Here is a 19,153-nt window from a genome sequence, read left to right as displayed (position 1 = left end):
GCATGAACAGTTTACATAATGACATCAGCTACCCACGCTTACTGAGATGCAACTGTTTGATACTGGGGTTGTCTAAAACTGAGGATTGAAAGAGCCAGCACTTTCCCCAAAGAGATTTGTTGTTTGCTTTCACCTCTCCACTCAAACCCGGGGGCAGACCTGGCTCACACTGCAATGTACAGACTGAGGCAGCAAGTGTAAGAAGCTACCCACTTACCTCAGCTGGAATAAGTTCAATTTCCCCCTCAAATCAAAAAGCATGCAGTCCTTTCAGTGAGCTCTCTAAAATGGACAAAAACACAGACAGGGCCATGAAAGGAGATAGTGCTGTAAGTGGCAAAGCTCTGAGCACACCCAGGGGATGGAATCAGCTGGACAAAAATATTCTCTCTCTGCTTGTGGCTCAGGGCTGTGGCCCTGGGGCCTATGCAGGCTTGTGCTGCTACCCACATTCTGGAGCTGCCATGGGTCTCTCTGCCTCTTCCCCTCATTTCAACTCTTCCCAAGGTAAGAGTGTTCTGCATATGGCACACTGGCTTTCCTGGTGGAACTTAGCACAGCAATGCACAAAACAGGCTCTTTCCCCTCCCGCTTCCAGATGAGCTGCTGTGTTCTATTGATAGAGCAAAGAGAAAGGATTGTTGTCTGCTGCCTGCAGTGAGAGGACTGCTAATAACAGCTGCTTCCCCCAAAACAGTCACTGCAATATTGTGCTGAGCGAAGCGGTATTTCTTAGTCAAAATAAGCAGCAAAGAGCAAATATCCTCACTCATGCCTTCTTCTTATGCCCCCCCGTTATCCATTTTACATCTGGATTGCTGGTCTGGGGGCTTAATTCTTTAAGGCTGTGGCTGATAGAATAAATTTTATGCCACAGCAAAACCATTTTGATGCCTTACCATTACAGACAACAGAGTTAAGCACCAAACAAATGGGACACATTTCTACAGTTGGTTCCAGACAATCTATTTATTGGCCATTCATCCTGATTTGTTTGCACAGCGTTTGCGGGGAAAACACCAGTTATTTATGGAGCATCCATACTGATTTGTTTGCAGGGAGGTTATATGACATTGTGCCAACTACGTGTTATCCCACACCTTAATTTTCTTGCTTCCTCTATCACAGTAGCAGAGTTCACCCAGTGGGGCGCAGCTGCGACATCCTGGCAGGTGTGTCACTGCTGCTTAATGTGAGGAGGAAGAAGGGGAAGGAGGAGATGGCGGGGAGGCTGGTGTGGCATGGCTGCCATGGCAGGAGCAAAGGAATAGCCCCATTGTTGAGCACACACCATCCTGGCCTCCCTCTTGCCTAGTCCCTCTCACTCCTGGTTAAGCAGCAGAGGCACTGCTGCAAGGAAGTTAGCGTTGGAACTCTGCTGTAGCAGGCGACCTGATGTTTTGCTCCATCATGCTTTATTATCTCTTTTTCCCTGCCACGGCTGTCCCCAGACATGCTGTCCTCTGTGTCTAGAACATCTTCCTGCTGTATGTAAGAGTATTTAGTGCCTCAGCCTCCTTTAAGCCCTTCTTCTTTAGAATCGTAGTGTAGAGTTGGAAGGGGCCCTGAGCATCATCTAGTCCAATGCAGGAATGTCAGCTAAAGCATCATGACCGATTGCCATCCAACCTCTCCTTAAAAACCTCTAAGGAAGGAGATTTCTTTAACAAGGCCTTTCCCAAACTCAGATGGTTAAGAGCAGGTTTCCTCAACCTCGGGCCTCCAGATGTTTTGAGACTACAATTTCCATCATCCCTGACCACTGGTCCTGCTAGCTAGGGATCATGGGAGTTGTAGGCCAAAAACATCTGGAGGGCCGAGTTTGAGAAAGCCTGGTTAAGAGTGTGGTGCTGATAACGCCAATGCTGCAGTTCGGTCCCCCGTTATGGGCCAGCTGCATATTCCTGCATTCAGGACTAGATGATCCTCAGGATCCCCTCCAACTCTATGATTCTTTGAAACCATCCTAGCCACACCGACCTGCACCTTCATTTCCTCCTCCGTGTCAGTCCCTGCCTTCCCCTGCCCCCACTAGCTATATCCACCTAATACAGACTATAAGAAGTCTGAATGGGGACTGTCTCTTTTCTTTAAGTCTGTACAGTGTGTAGCATGCTGTGGACATTAAACAAACATTTAGCAGCAACAGGATATACTCTTGACTGGAAGTGGCATGGCTTACCTAAACTATCAGGCAAATTGCCATAAGCTAAGCAGGATATCATATGACTAGGTAAAAGAAATATCTCCTCTGGGCTTTGTATCTTGGGGGCAATCTCTGAGCCTTGATGAAAGCCAAGTATCTGATCTCATCCACACCCTCAGAAGAATGTAGGAATGGAGGCAACGAGGTGACACTCACTGTTATACCCAGAGTCTGGTGCGGCAGACTGAATTCCAATGGATTCTTCATAGGTTTTTCCAGTGCAATGATGAGATCTCCATTTATTCTCCCAAACTCCTGCTGGGGTGATGGAGAGACACACATAAGAAAAAGATATGGCTATTAAGGAAAGAAAAATATACATGTGCAGAAAAAAAAAAGAAAAATGTCAGAGTAACTGAAGGGGGGGCTTGGATTAACAGAACAATAGGTTAGCTCTGATGTTAGGGTGCTGCAGCAAAGAAAGGCACCTGTTGAGGGACAGAAGTTGAACCAAGCTATTAAACAGGAAATTACGCCAGGAACTCTTTGGATTGCAATGGCCAGAGAAGATAAAAAGTATCAGGAGTTTTGCTTGGCAGCTGTAATGTCATTGGGGGTTGTGTATATATGCTTCGTTGGAAGCCACCCAGAGAGGCTGGGACAGCCCAGTCAGATGTGTGGGGTACAAGAAATAAATTATTATTACCACAACAAAAAGCGACTCACCCAGTGATGTTCTCTCACCAAAATGATGTGAATTTCTTGCCAAAAGCTGACACAGCTATGGGAGTAAAAGTAAGAGAAATAAATGCCATCAGCATATGCGGTACCAAAGACTGACTGCATCTTTTCCCCACTCACCTCTTTCCCACTGAATCTTCAGTTTTTAGGGCCCTTCTTCTATTTCACAAGAGCCCCTCCTCCATATTATCAGCCTTCACATTGCCAGTCCCATTATCACCCTGTCCCCACATCTCTGTTTGTGACACAGGAAGGGACTATGGTTACATGCTTTGCAAGTAGAAGGAAAGTCACTTCCTGGCATTTCAAGTAAAAATGGATCTCCCAACAGAAGGGTTAGCCTGAGCTGATGGAAAGCGGCTGCTGGCCATTGGGATAAGGCAATTCTGTTTTAGCCCTTAGTGATCCTCCTCATCAAGTGAGTACTTTTGGCCTGCTGTGTTGATGGTCTGCTATGCTAACGTGGCTTTTTCCTTCAGTGTTCTACCACCCAATCCCCATTTTCTTTATTTTGATTTCATCTTCACAGCTTTTACTTTTCTTGCTGGCTTCTTATTTCTTGTATTCTCACATAGGTGTAAACTAGAACAAGGGCTGTGGCTCAGCAGCAGAGCATCTGCTGTGAGTGCAGAAGGTCCCAGGTTCAGATTTCTGCCTGCTCCGGAGAGGCCTGAGGGAGACTCCTGCCTGAAATCCCAGAGAGCCACTACCAGTCAGTGTAGATAATACTGAGCTAGACGGACCGGTGGTCTGAATTAGCAGTTGCCCTGTAGTTCTGCCATTTGTCCTGCAGGAAGCATTGAACAAATCCACATGTGCAAGCATGAAGACAGGTGAGCTGTCTCCAGGAGCAAATCCCGCATGCTTTGACATGGGGCATCCAAGAAAGATGCCTCTGAAACCTCTCACCTTCTGTTAATTTGCCTGCTTGTTCTGCTGCCCCTCCTGGCAGGATTTTGGAGAAGACGCTCTCTCCCTCAGCTCCTGGCAGTCCAGTCGCTGCCCCTGCAGAAGTGGGAGCACCTGCTGGTTTGGAACCTATCTTAATGCCTGTTGGAGAGAGAGAAATTGATTTGTATGGATTTATTTAGCTGCATATATGCATTTATTTAAATATATATTCTCCCATATCACCAAGGGTAGGTCCAACCGGCAATTTGCATATACCCTCCGCCCCACATTCATAGGCCATAACCAATCTCTGTCTAACCGCCTTCACCAGAAAATGATGGCCACACTATTTCTAAGAGTGTTAACCAAGATGCACAATGTGTTGGTGAGATATCAGTATGACAGGCACAAGAAACAACTAAAACTTCTTGGTGAAAAAAGTATTTTAAATTGGAGCTGAATGATGAGACAACTCAATTTGCAGTCATTTCCCCAATTGGTTAATGAGAAAGGAGTGGGAAGCCTTTTATTTTTGACAGCTATGCAAAGCGAACCTATTGTACCCTATGTGGAATGAAGCTGGAGGCTGCTTTTGGGCATTCTACTTGTGTTTATCTTTTCTATGACATACAGAATACTAGTTTCAAGTGAATTAATTCTACGCTGACTGGCCTACACCCTGGGGCCAACCATGGCTAAATGACCTAAAGCATTTGCCTTCTTAATCTCAGGTAGGACATCCCCCCACCCACAGTAAATGGTCTTGGAACTCCCTTTGACTTCAATCTAATCGTCCCTCAGAGAGATCTGAGCCTACTGAACTACTGGTGCTGCCTCCCTTTTTAAGGAAAACACATACAATTGCAGGTGCTGGAAAGGAGCTACTGACCTCCTGCTGCTGCTCCCAGTGGCTGTGTTTGGGGTGCTTTCCCCACCTGTGGCACTTTTGTGGTAGGTTTGGATGCATCCATCTGCTCTGCTTTAGACTGTAATATAGCAAACAGTGATTTATGTATTTATTTAATGCAAATGAGAACGAATAATGGTAAAATGAAGCCCATCTCCTGGGGTCTTTCTCTTAGCCTTCTTCCTAGAGTTTAACTGCCAGGTCATCCTGGCTGTCTCACAGCAATCCTTATCCACCCACCCTATTCTCCACCAGATACTCCCCACCCTCTAGGATTCCTGAGGTACTGCCTGTGATCTCCATCAAGAAAGCTACATATAAAGCTCCTATACAAAGGCCATTCCCTTAAGTGCATTCCTTTCCTTTCCCCTTGCCTCTTCTTTGTCTGTGTCCAAACTGCCCCCTCTATAACTTACTGCAGCCTATTATTAGTTCCATGAACCTCCTCTCTGCTGGGAAGACTCCATTCTCCACAGCGACCTAGTCAGTCCGCAAATGCACATTTCCTTGCTTTGACATTCTAAGGTGAGGCAATCCCAGCGCGACTCCTGTACTACAGAACAGGCCATCGCCTGTATAACTGACCCCGAGCAAAGGCATGTAGGTACTTACTGGTCCCGCTGGGTGAGTGCCAGGTTGTGCTTGGAGGGCAGATTGGGGTTTGCCTGCTGGCTGGGCTTGGCCAGGCTGTTGTTGGGCTGGCCGTGAGGAGGGCTGGGCTTGGGTTCCTGCGGGCGGTGGCTGCTGCTGCTGCTGCTGCTGCTGCTGCACCCTAGCTTGCTGTTGCTGTTGCTGAGAAGGTTGTTGCGAGGGAGCTGCTTGCTGCTGCTGCTGCTGTCTGCTCGATGGCTGCTGCTGCCTGGATGACGGCTGCTGCTGCTGCTGCCCAACTTGCTGCTGCCTCGCTTGCTGCTGCTGTTGGTGCGAAAGAGGCTCCGATTTTGGCTGCTGAGATGGCGGCCCATGTTGCACCTGCCTCTGCGATTTTTGGGACTCTGAGGTATGATGGTAGCCTGACGGCTGCCGAGACTGCTGGGAGTACTCTGAGGAGCTGGAAGGATAACCTGGCTGTGCTCTTATATCAGCCTGCTGAGCCTTCTTCTGGGAAGAGGGCTGCCCATGTCCGCGTGACTCGTGGCGGCCAGCATCTCTTGGATGTTGCCTGGATGACCTCTTTGGCAGGTCATCGGTGGAGTGCCGGGAGGAGGACGAATGCCTCCCGTAGTCTCCATGGTGCCTGTGTTCTTTGGAAGAGGAGTGTCGCGGGTGAGAGTAGTCATCGTGATGCCACATGTCTTCATCCGGGGGCTCGTCATAGTCGTGATAGGTGTGCTTAACTGGACCCCTCCTTTGGGAGGATGAGGAGTGGCCACCATAATGCCTCATCCTCTCCGAACGAGGTTCCCTCGGCTTATCAAACCAGTCTGTCTCCTCCTGACCCAAGTGATAGGCTTCAGAAACCAAAAACAAATCACAGTCAATCCCCTCATCCACAGTTGGGAATGTACCCCAGGATGAAGCCATGCAATGGATTAAAAGAAAGCAAGGAACTGATCGCATGCACACAGGATATGCCACAGTAGCCGCTTGGGAAATACGTATCTATAAATAAAGAGGAATCATAGCACAGTATCACACTGAACAAGCAGTGAGCCGAGCACCAGTAGGACATGCAGAGTGCAGCATGCTAACACAGAACCACCAAAACAGAAAGCAATATGCGGGAGAAAGGCACCTGGCAAGGAAACGGAGGCTGTGGTATTGTCCTTGCAAATATGACCCGCTTGGGCATGCTCTGGGGTTAAGTTACCACAGGTAGCCATTACCTTCACTGTCTGAAACAACACAGTGTGAATCATCCATGATGTAACCTTCCTCATGCTTGTAAGAGTGGGTTCTTGGCACATCTTTGATATGTTCTTGTACATCAGGCAATGAGTGACTGGAGCAGAACTGAGAGCAGCTGTCCCCAGCAGACTGGGGGAGAGGCCCACCCGAGGACCGTGATACGCCCATGGACTTCCCCAAAGGACTGATGGGGCTCTCTTCTTCTGAGGTTTGTGTGCGAATTGGAGGTCGCCCGCGACTTTGACTCATGCTAAGGGAAGAAGGTTTGGAACTGCCTCTCTGAGGCCTCTCCATGCTCTCTCTCTCGTAGGACCTGCTCCTGATCTCGCGGCTCGACATTCTCTCCGACACATAGCCGGACGATCTGGATCGCCCACCACTGTATGCCCTGTCATCTTCTTCCATCGTATCCCTGGCAGACCCACCATAGTACTTCTGCTGTTCATATACATTCTTTTTGAGGCCGTATGTGATGTCGTCTTGCATCTTCTTTGCTCTGGATGCCACACTGCTGCTGCTGACTGACGTGGTTGCTGGGTAAGAGGCCAGGTCTGATTCCACATCTCTCGCTTCTTCTATAGGGGAGAATTTTGAGATCTTCTGTTCCATACCTTGTTTCCGATGCTTGCTGCGTTTGGAAGAGATGACAGCTGGGGCCAAGTTTTTGGAAGAGTGCTTCTGCACTCCCATGGTGGACCCAGGCTTGTCTGGGCGAGTGGAGTGCCTGTAATCACTGTCCCCATAGTAGTAGGAGCCAGAGCTACCTGACATCCTCCCATTGCTCTCTGGGCCCCTATGGTAGCCTCTCCCACGATGGTCAGGGCCATGGTGATCATACATGTCCTCCTCTGACTCTTCTCCCTTTGGGTAGCAACAAGGCCTGCTGGAGACATCTGTGTCTGTGAAGTCACTCTTTTCTTTCATATATCGCCCATTACTGCTCTGCAACTGCGAATCTCCTTTTTGGCCCTCTGCTGAGGTGCTCTCTTTGGTTAGTTCACTGATGTCATCGATCATTACATAGTTCCGAGGAATGTTCTGCTCCAGGTTGGTGTAGAGGGAGTCAGAGGAATAGCTGGTTGAGGGACTTTGGGTTACGCCGCTCCTGTCCACCAGCCTTCCTTCTGGCGGCTTGTACTGGTCGTAGCTGCTGGTCACAGTTGTGGTGCTGTACGTCACTTCTGGAGTTGCGGCTGAGATGACCACAGTGGGGTTGCCTATTACTTCATAATTAGTGGGCATCTTCTGCTCGAGGTCAGCTAGCGATGTCTGCCGCGGTTTCTGGGAGGTGGTGTGTGTGTCCGCGTGGGTCTGGAAAAGAGCGCTCTGTGCTGGCTGCAGAGGTGTCTGACTGGGATACGTGGTCTGTGCTTGGTAAGGTGGCCGGAAGCCTTGGTGACTTTGCAGAACCTGTTCAGACTGATACCCAGTGCTTGGAGTAAAGCTGTGACTCTGGTATGTCGTTTGGGAAGGGTAGGCCGGCATCTGGCTTGCTTGGAATCCGTTCTGCGCAGGGACATTGCTTGCTGAGGGGTAGTGTGGAGGCTGGAACCTTGCTTGCTGGAATGCGGCTGGGGCTGGTGGGGCAGCTTGTCCTGAGGAGTACTGATATGGGGTGTAAGAGGAGGCTGATGTGTACTGTGCACTGGAAAAGTCAGCGTACTGATTGGAAGGGGCAGTACTAGGCCTCGTCAGACTCTCATAGCCAGAGAGTCGTAGATTGTTGAGCTCGCTGTCAGACATATAATCCCTGTTTTCCCCCAAGCATCTCAGGTAGGGATAGTCACGGACGTTCCGGTCCTTCAGCAAAGACTCTTTTCTCTGCGTAATCCCCAGTTCCAAGTACTTCAGTTTGGCATCAATCTCCTTTTCTTCTTCATCAAGCTCAGCCTGTTTCTTCCGCAGCTTTGTGGACTCGTGCTCCACTAGCTTCAAGTCGCGGTCAATGTCTTTGAGGAGGCTGGCCTTCGTCACCTGAATGGCTGGCCCTGCTACTCCCTTCTGCATGAGGCCCGGCATGTACATCTGTGAGTGAGCTTGGCTGGCCAGAGGGAGATGAGCTTCTTCCGGTGGGGGGCTAGGCAGTGTCCGTTTCACTTTCCGAATGAGGGTGTTTGACTGCAGGGTTGAAATCTAGAAGGTAATGGAAAGCTTAATTTAGATAGCAGGTAACCATGTGTGTGAAATAACACATTTCCATTTTTAGTTACCAGGTGGGTGTATTACTCAACAGTAATAGGTCCTAGTCCCAGGTCCTAGTCCCACACTTTTAAATACTACACCACACTGGCTCTAATCTTGTGATGGAGACAAAGTTTAACCTTGCAAATTAATGGTTGTTAAAACTCACCAGGACTCAGAAGCACTTGAGTCACAAGGATGCCGCATGCAGCCAGACCAATGAGGACAAGCAACAGGAATTTTAGTTCTTTATTAGCAAAGCACTTGGTTACATCAGCTGCTAAGGTGCAAGGGATATGCATGGCCCTTCCTGCTAACTAACTGCCTAGGAAATCTACCTCTGCAGAACGGTGCTCTATCTTGGAGAGTTGGAGCAACAGTGTGGCCTCACCCTTTCCTGCTTTCTTACCCACACCCCTTGTCTGATGTGGTGTGCGCAAGCATCAGTTGCTCCCCTCATTTCAAGCCTCTCCTTGAGCAGAGATACAGCGAAGGAGGAGAGAGGGGGGATGTCAATGGTCAGCTTCTGAGACCTCTTCCAGCTTTTCCTTCCTTCTTTCCCCTCCGGCTCTGACTCCCCGGTTTCTTCCTCCTGACTCCCCTCGATCTCCTCAGAACCTCACAAATCACTGGCCCCTTCTGAGGGATCTTCCCCACTACCACCTGCCTCCTTTTCCCACACATTCCCCCAGCTGTCATGCTCCAGCCCATCTCTGACACAGAATCCTCAATGATTCTATGTACCATATTGGCCCAAATACAAGCCACAGGTTTTTTCTTTCAAATTCCAACCGTGAAAAGTTAAGTTAAAGTGTGGCTTAAATTCACAACCTTACAAAAACTGAAACAGACATATGGTAAAATGGAATGGATGTGAGTGCCTGTGGAATTTTAAGGGAATGACATATTCGGGTGCAGAGGCATAGCAAGCCCAGGTGGTACCCGGTGTGGAATTTTTTTTGTCACCCCCCCCCCATTGACAGCTAGGGGTAGGCTTGGGAGTCACGGGCAGGCACCAAATGTCACCTCCTCAGTGATGAAACCTGGGGTGGTCTGCCCCCGCTCCCTACTCCTCTGCGTCCCCACTCCCGCGACTCCCAAGTACCCCGAGCCATTGGGGGAAGGGGGGGAGCTATGCTGCTTTGCCAGGGTGCTGGCAAAGCTGCACAGCTTGTCCTCTCAGGAGCAACGGCTCCCATCTGTCCCCCCCTCCCTCCCCAGCTCGCTGTAAAGCAGCAAAGCAGTAGCTGCTTATGGCGAGCCGGGGAGGGAGGGAGGCTGGGAGGGGGGCCCCCAGCTCGCTGTAAGCGACTCCTACTGGCGGCGTAGGGATCCCACCGCGTCCATACAGTGCTCCAGCGGCACCAGTGGCAAACCACTATGTACAGAACATGTGCAGCGTCGCTACACACAGCGCATGTGTGCGACACTGCGCATGCGTTGTACGTAGCAGTTTGCCGCCGCCGCCCGAGAGCCGTATGGACGGTGGTGGGATCCTCTGCTCGTGGCTGCAGCCATGAGCAGAGGATCCTCCACATTTGGCTGCGGCGGCGCGATGGCTGCTTGTGCTGACACGCCTGGGCCTGGCAGGGCAAGCACCCCACAGGGTGCCTTCTTGTCACACACACCCAGACATGGAACACGGGGCACACCGCCTCCCCTGCCCCCACCTTGCGATGCCATTGTTCGGGTGCGGCTTATATTCGGGCCAATATGGTAATGATTCTGCTTAATGATGATTCACCCTCTCCATTACATTAAATTAAATTAAATTAGGTTAAGGAAATTGTATTTCTATGGAGGTTTTGAAATTTGGCAACGCCCTAGATTAGCATGTCCATGGCTCTTTCTGCTAAAGTACTGAATATAGAGTACCAGCACTTCTTTTTATTTTATTCATTTGCAGCACATGGCAGCCATTTTGTGCTGGCACCCACAACACTTTTATCAATATATGAGTAGAGGAGCCTCATTCCTTTATCCCCTCCCCCCAAAAGACACCCACTGAGAATGTCCAATTCAGGAAGCCTTTGGGTGGTTATCTTCAAAACTAAAATGTACAACTAAAATATACTGTATACAAATTCTCATGATTTGGGGCAGGTGTGTGGGGGACTGCTTCTTAATATTGGAAAGGCTAAATTGAATAATGATGTTAATGGTAATATTATACTATATGAATCACCACAGTTACTGACATTGAGGAAATGAGTTCTGAAAGAAGCAGGAATCAGCTTGAATATTTTTCTCTAATGAGCCAGAACAAAATCAACTCTGTCTGGTTCACAGATTTTTTTTTTTTAAATTAAGTCACAATAAAAATCTCTGCTTAGATTAACTTGGGAAGATTTCTGCTTTTGCAGGCAATGCAAGTTTCTAATAATGCAAAATTTGTCTGTCTGGGAAAGGCAACCTTATTTAGTCTGAAAGTGTAAATCCATTGTCTTTGAAGTTCAAATGATCCTGAGATTTTTTCTTATTGGGTTTTTTTGTAGTCTTGCATTTGCAAAAGCCCAAGTCAAACAGTATGTAAAATCCAGGTGGAAGGAAATCTCCCCAAAGGTCTTGCCACCTTGGCAGATGTTACATAACCAGTGGACATATGAGACCCTAACATTGTTAGAGAACAATGTTTTGCAGTGTTAGAGTATCTGAGGTCATGCAAGTAACATATTTTGAAATGACTATACAGGATCAGTAGGGCACTAGAAAGAGACAGCTATCATGTAGATCTTGGAGGAGTATCTCTTGGAATCAGTATCTCTGATTGGTCTCTAAGGGCCATGCAGCCTGCAGGTTTCCATTGGGCCAAGCAGAGAGGGCAAGGATGCCTTGCAGGCAAAATGTCATCTGTCTGACATGAAGACATTCTGATGAGCAGAAATATTAACAATTAGCTTTTGGGCAGTCAGAGATCACTCATTTCATGAGTATTTTCATAGCAGCCAGTTTTCGTTTCTCATTGCTGAAAAATGAGAGATGCTTTCCCACACAGGGCTTGCTAGTCCTAGGTCACCAGTGGTGTCCCTGGGCAAGTGTCTCTAGCCTTCTTAGAAAGAAAGTTATGGGGTAAGATTTGCAGGTAACTTCTAAGTGATTTCTGTAAAATGAGAGTGGTGTGGCTACCTAGTATATTTTTGCTTTTTCCTGGGGAATGCTCCTTGTTGTTATTAGAGAGCAACAGCATCTGTCAGAGTTGGATCGCCATAATCAGGACCAGCAGAACGTAGCTGACTTTCCATGGCAAGAATAAGGTTGTCAGTGGTGGGCATCTAATTTTGTGTTATGGCACCCCTGCCTTCATGGCAGTCATTTTGAGACCTGGAACTCTCTGAAATTTCATAATGTGCCCACTAGTCCAAAAAGGTTGGTGACTTGTGCCCTGGAGGAATGGTGCAGTTTCGCAAAAGCACACTTTCTTGCTTCTCTATTGCATTCAGCAGTCACCCTTCATTGCAGGGGAAACAAAAGAGTAGATAGATCCTCACTTTGATTTTTATGGGATCTCACCAACCTGTTGATCTCCCAAAAATCTTTGTACAGGCACCAGACATAACTTGATCTTCATAAAGTTTCAGTATATATCAGGCTAACGTGGCCTTGCAATGTTTTGAGATTTTCAAGGCAGGTATTAACCCGTGATTCCGTTATATCCTGAACCATCTAGAAGTATTGCACTTTTAACCAGTATTTTGACTCCCTTAGAGAAAGGAAGCAGAGAGGAAACAAGGGATACAGAGAATGAGAAGGAAAGGAAAAATTGTGAGAAAGGAAGAGAGGCTTACATAGTTCCACTGCTCTCTACTATTCAATGCATTGGTGGCTTGTGATACTTACAGTGCACTTATAATGCAGCCATATTTAGCCTTCTACCTTGCACTCCTGCATTGGGAGGACATGTCTCAACAGTCCATTTTGCAGCAACTGGGCTCACGACAAGCAGCATTTGGATTCCTACATCATCTTAGGTAATTGTCTTTTAAAAGCCATGCAACAGCTCCAGCAGCAACTGCAGAAGGGAGATTTCTGCCGCTGAAATTTGGGCAGCAAGTATCAGTGGGTATCAGCTGGTTCTTCCAGATTCTAGAGCTGACAAGGAACACTCTTGGACCCTAGTGTCATTGCTATCTTGGCCTGTCAAAGCAGCTGATTTTCAGGGATTTCTCTCACTCCTCAGCTGCAGGATGTCAATAGAGAAGGAGAGAGAATTGCGGCAGATCCTGCAGTAGCAGCTCCAAGAAGAAGTGAACAGCACATAAAACAGGCCGCAGCTTTGAAGCCACACGCTGAAGAATGGGAAAATTTCTCCCTTTTTTACTGCATATAATTTGTAGTCGCCTAAACAGTAGCAGACTATACCTAGGTGAGTTCCACACATTCTCAGTGCATATGTCAATCAGAAGTGTTTATACTGTAGAGGTAGGTCTAGTGCTGGTGAAATCAACAGAATTTCAGTAGTGACCCAGGATAAATGACAGCGTGGAGGAGTCAAATGAATCTGCCAAGAGTTTGAGCCTGCATCATTTGTAAAATGTGTCATCTCTCATGTGTGTCTAACCTATTAAAATACATCATGTAGTGCTGAGCTGAAGTGGAGGTGGTGGGGGAGAGCTGTGGAAGAAGCATGAAAATAATCTTGAAATGGAAATAAAGGGGAAGTTGTGGACCCTTTGAAATGACGGTTTTTGCATGAAAATATTGAAGATCATGAACATTTTACACATTACTACCACTATGCATCCTCAGCTAGTAGCTAATACACAGAGAGGTACTAATCTTTTATTCTGTCAGCTAACAAACACAAGCTGTTCATCAAACAATAAATAACTATCCTGCAGTACTTGAAGTCCCAAGTGTAAAGCCTGAAGGCAAAAGCAGGATGAGAATAGTGTCAGAATACCAGAATGCCAATCATAATGTTATTGACGGAAGAAACCTAATAAATGAGGGGATTAGTTAAAAGGAAGTTGAAAGGGAGAGTCAGATGTCTTCAGAACACTTAGAAGCTAATGAAACATACTGTACTAGAAGCTCAGATAAAATCTATACAGCAGATTAGAAAGGAATAAACAAAGCCAGGAAGATGCCCACCTAGTTAATGAGCAGACTTCAAGGAAACAGTAAAAGGAAGAAGCTTTCTTTTAGAAAATGGATGCCTTGTCCAAATTGGGAAAACAAAAAGAGCTTAAACTCTGGTAAAACAAATGTAAAATGACAATAAACCAAGTGAATAAAATTTGAGGGAGATATTGTTCAAAACTATACAGCTTTATTTTGATCCTTTAGAATGAGGAAACTAGCCTGGGGAGCTGTCAGACTGTTAAGACAAAAGTGGTGTGAAAGAATTGCTGAATGAGAATAGGAAGATTACTGAGAAGCTGGCTGAATTCACTGTGGAAGATACAGGAACTAGTATTCATTAGAGATGGCAAGAGATGAAGGTCTATGGCTAATTGACCACAAAAAAGTCACCAGATGCCACACACCCAATATGAAATCGTTGATCATCCAATTAAAATATGACCTTTGTCATTAAAACTGATTTCCTTAAAATAATACTGTATCAACTTTTTAAAGCTGGCAGAAAATCAGGAAATTACAAATCTATTAGTCTAACCTTTGTTCAGGGTCCTCTCATGATAATTGGTTAAAAAAGAGGCATCATAAGACACGAATAAACAAATTGACAGTATTCATAATGGACAGAAGTAAGCAGTGGAGTCCCTCAAGGATATGTATAGGAACCAATGCGATTTAACTTATTTACATCAGGTCAAGGAGTAAGTTGTAAGGTGGCCAAGTTTTTGGATGATATCAATCAGAATGGGGCTTGATGTAGAATGAGAAGAGCTCCTTAAGCAGGAAAAGGGATCCTACAGCCCACAGGCCAATCTTGGCCTACCAGGGGGTCCAATTTGACCTCCAATTTTCCCCAAAGCACTTCCACCTGCCAATCAGCTGATGGGCGAGGTTGAATTCTGCATTGGCTGTGCCCACCAGGTCCCCACAGAGAACTGGTATACAGTCAAAACAGCAGGATTTAACACCCCTCTCATCAGCTGATGAGCAGAGAGTTCAGTCCTGCTGGGTGGTGCTTCCCTAGTGCATTTCCTGTGGGGAGTGTGCTGGCCAAGCTGACCTCTCCCTCACAGTTGAACTCTTGACAGAGTCCCTACTCCTATCCTGAAGGGTGTCCGCAAACTGAGTGAATGGGCAAAACAAAATAGCAAGTTAGGTTAACTGAAAATGGAAAAGTGATAAACACCGAGAGAAAAAATTCCACCCACATATATGCCGGGTGGAAAACATCACTTCATTGTGAGGCATCAGTGATAAAAACAAATTTCATATAAAGGATTGTTTATAAGATTCTAAATAATAAAGTGGTCAGTATTGTAATGGCTTGGTACAAAGCTATAATACAACCGTATTTGAATATGTAAAGAATATTGTAGAGCTGGAGCAAATGCTGAAAGAGGGCACACAATGATGAGTGTATAGCACCTTCCCTACCATGAAAGGTTAAAGCAGTTGAGGCTTTTACAGGTGAACAAGAGGGATATTGTGGAAGTTGTACTGGAGAAAAACATTTTGAATGGTCTAGAGAAAATAACTAAAAAAAGAGATCCCTCCCCCTTCCTAACTAGAATTCAGGGTCACTATTTACATTAATTGGTGATAAGATTCAGGACAGACAAAAGAAAGTACTTTTTCAAACAGCACGTAATGAGCTTATGGAATTTGTTGCCGCAAGATGTTGTGATGACTTTAAAAGAGGATTAGACAGGTTTACGGAGGATAAGGCTATCAACAGCTATCAGTCATGGTAAATAAATGGAACCTCTGAATACCAGTTCCTGGGGGCAGAGGGAGGAAGCAATGGGGGAGGCTGCAGGCGGGTCTCCTAGAAGCATCTAGCAGGACGATAGACTAGAGGGACCCTTCGTCTAACCCAGCTATTGTGCCCTTACTGATGCTGCAATTAGTGCTAGTGTTCTAGGGAAATGCCAAAATTAAAGCAACCATTATGTAATACAGCCTTCAGCTATTTTTTGTCACCCAGGAGGGCTCCATCTTTTGCTAAGTGGGCTGGAGAGTGGGTGTTCAGGGAATGAGGGCTTTTTGTCAACCTGGGCCCCAGCCTGTTAATCAAGAAACTGAAGATATTAGCACTGTGTACAGGTAGATGCACTGAGAGTGCATCTGTAAATGACTGTGTATGTGCACACACCAAGGCTGTAATCCAAGTCCAGCCTTTTAAAATATTCATTGTTGGAACGTTAATCAAATGGAAATGTCCAAGTCTACCTGCTGGGGAAATTCTCCTGCAGAACAGGTTACTCTACAGCATGGAATACTGGATATGCAGAGGGGTGTGCAGAGTAGACATGGAGAAATAATGGCAAAACTTTGATATCATTGCTTTAGGCAATCCTCCAGTTGCACTGAGGGACACCTCCCAAAGACTGACAAGGGAGGAATATATTAACACGTTATGCTGCATCAAAAATGTAAACAGCACGCGTTTCATCAGTAGAATTTGCCCAAGAGCATCATGATCAGTTCACACACTGAGGCAGTATCTTCAAGTCAGGCAAGAAAACACCTTAAAAATCCAAATACAACTCATGGCTGACATATATGCAAGCCTATTCTGGAGAGTTGTCATTCCAGAAGTGTAACTGTCAAATGCTTTTCATGACTATTTGCAGGGCACTTCAAACACTACAAAATCCCTACATGGGAAGCATGTAGGAATTAGCATGTAAGCCCTAAGTTTATCAAGCTGTTTCTTCTGGAGAGAGAAAGAGAAAGATTGAAAGCTGAGCATTTCTCTCTCTCCAGAAGAAATAAATTGGATTCAAAGAGCTGGATGAAGGACTCTGAATCCAAACCACTTTCTTTGCAGAGGGATAAATCCTCATTTTTTAGTGCTTCCTCCAGCATTTTGAATCCAAGCTGTTTCCTCTAGCCTCCTCAACTGCACTATGGATTTCCCAATAGGGACTTCCCTAGTGCAGCCAATCCCTGCTGCTTGTAAGAGATGTGCTTTGGATTCCCAACAATCAGCTGATTGTTGGCTGTGCACTTCAGGCACCCTCAACCAGTTGATTGTTGATGCTTGTAGAGATCCCTAGGTGGTGATTTGAAGCCCCAACAACCACCTAACAGCCGGTGCTTCAATGTGCCTTGCAAACCCCCACTGCGCTTTTATCTGCCCCACACCTGATGCAATATATATGACATCAGGTGCTGGGCAGGTGGGCATGGCTTGGCCAAAATGGTCTGGCAGGCCTAATTAGATTCACAGGCCAAAAGTCCCCAACTAATATCTCTTTGACCTGTTCAGTGTCTGCTCAGATATATGCAACACTCAAACTTACAGACACAAAACGCCAAGTAAATACAGCTGGTGTTTCAAAATGACACTGTCTGAGTCTAAAGCATGCAGGAGAGGGAGAAAATGGAGGTACTGGGACATAAGTTGATGGGATAAGTCCTTGGATGTCTGTTATCACTCATCTACTAAGTACTCTGAGGATAAAATTGCTTGCATCTGTGGCAACCTGCACTCTGCATTCTTGTAGATCTGCAATGAATACAGTACATCCAGAGTGCCATCTATTCCTTTTTTATGAAATGACTTTCAATTGCTGAGACAAGGACCAGAGCCAGTTACCCGTTAGGTACGACCATCTTGCTTACTATATCAAGCAGGAGAGGGTTTGACCAGTTGGCTCCAGGAAGTGATAAATGTTCCATGAAAAGAGGGGGGGGGTGTGCACTCCTGATTACCTTGAAGACAATGGTCACATGTTACAGATAGGTAGCCGTGTTGGTCTGCCATAGTCAAAACAAAACAAATTCCTTCCAGTAGCACCTTAAAGACCAACTAAGTCAGTTCTTGGTATGAGCTTTCGTGTGCATGCACACTTCTTCAGATACCAATCTGAAGAAGTGTGCATGCACACTTAGTATCTGAAGAAGTGTGCATGCACACTTAGTATCTGAAGAAGTGTGCATGCACACGAAAGCTCATACCAAGAACTGACTTAGTTGGTCTTTAAGGTGCTACTGGAAGGAATGGTCACATGGTCATTCCCTAAGAAGGCTCCTTTGTCTCCACAAGACTCCCCCCCCCCCTGTTAGCTGGTCACAAACATTCCCATTAGGGGAAAGCTGCTTAAGTGCAACTGCAGACATTCTTGGATGACACAAATTCTTTGGACCCACCCGAATCCTTTTTCTGACCTGGTTTTGTCATTGAAATAGCATTGGTTGTCCTGAGGAATGAACTCTGCTGGGTGTAGGGTTGGGATACTGCAAAACCCTGTCAATTTTCCTGGGCCTCTCAGCAGCTATCAATATAATCAATCATGGTATGTTTCTGGAAAGGCTGTCTGAAGTCAAGATTGGGGGGACTTTTTTCCATACTATTTCAGAAGGTGGTGCTGGGGACTGCAGCTCTGTCTCTGGTGTTCTGCCAGGTTCCATTCTGTGCTGCTAACATCTGAGCGAAGTCACCCATAAATTTGGGGTGTGGTATGTATAGTATTCTAGTCTGTCTGCCATGGGAGATGCTATGTTCCCTGTTCTGGATGGGGTTGCACTCCCCCTTAAGAATCAGGCCTGTAGTCTGGGGATGCTATTAGATTTAGTCTTATCCATAGTGGTCTCAGAGAGACAAAGCTAAGCCAGAGATAGTTGTTCTTGATTTTGGCACAGTCTTTTTTTAAACTACTGCAATGTGCTGTACTGGGGACTGCACTTGAAGGTCGTTTAAAAACTGCAATTAGTTCAAAACATAACAGCAGGTTTATTGACTGGGCCAACTTTGCAATAGAAAACATTTATTAGCACTTGTACCGGTTTCTTACAGCTGCAAACTGTAATGCTAAGACTGGAAAACCTGTGTTGCTTACCACAATAGCTTGACAGAGCAAGAATACAGATGTACAGCCTGCTAGAGCCAGAAAATTAGAATGCTCCTAGATTAACACCCCCCCTCCAATGTCTGGAAGCACCTTTCCATTGCAATTTATCTGCTTTCCAAAATATAGATTTCTTATGTCTGTGTAGAAAAGGATATGACTGACGAAGGTGAGTTGATGGACATTTTAGGGAATGTGATACGATTTTCCCTTGCGCAGCTGTCCTGGCAGGTACTAAAGCGAAAGATCTCATGACAATTCCCACATGGATGTCTTGTTTTCATATGTACTAATGAAGGGAAAGTTCCTCTGAGATGCCACGTAGGAGTTCCTTAGCAGCTAACAACATGTTTTTCCCAAAGCACAAAAGGCTATTTTTCTTTATTGCCACTAGATGGCACAAGAGAGAACACACAGCTTCTCCGCTTGCATGGGTTTTTAGGATGCAGAAAAGGGAGCACTTGCTATTTTGGACTTGGGTGTGTTCAGTATCTTGCTGATACTGAA

General features: G+C 46.2%; 1 protein-coding gene across 4 annotated transcripts in view; it reads right to left on the bottom strand.

The window, feature by feature from the left end:
• Positions 1–19,153, bottom strand: part of BSN (bassoon presynaptic cytomatrix protein) — a 203,895-nt gene that overhangs the window by 5,195 nt on the left and 179,547 nt on the right. Inside the window, exons 6-12 of one of the 4 annotated variants that reach the window (XM_081851280.1) lie at positions 6,512–8,666; positions 5,298–6,136; positions 4,668–4,764; positions 3,797–3,937; positions 2,873–2,927; positions 2,363–2,458; positions 218–282 (exon numbers count right to left, since the gene is read on the bottom strand). In XM_081851280.1, coding sequence (XP_081707406.1) covers positions 2,887–2,927; positions 3,797–3,937; positions 4,668–4,764; positions 5,298–6,136; positions 6,512–8,666 — 3,273 coding nt within the window. In that variant the 3' untranslated portion in view covers positions 218–282; positions 2,363–2,458; positions 2,873–2,886. Of the gene's footprint in view, positions 1–217; positions 283–2,362; positions 2,462–2,872; positions 2,928–3,796; positions 3,938–4,667; positions 4,765–5,297; positions 6,137–6,511; positions 8,667–19,153 lie in introns of all 4 variants that reach the window. The other 3 variants (XM_081851278.1, XM_081851279.1, XM_081851277.1) reach the window with 3 other exon arrangements.

Source organism: Podarcis erhardii (genome assembly GCF_964252035.2).
Source record: "Podarcis erhardii genome assembly, chromosome: 2".
NCBI classification, from domain to species: domain Eukaryota; kingdom Metazoa; phylum Chordata; class Lepidosauria; order Squamata; family Lacertidae; genus Podarcis; species Podarcis erhardii.
Note: the sequence above shows the minus strand (reverse complement) of the source record. Positions and strands in the feature narration are given on the sequence as shown.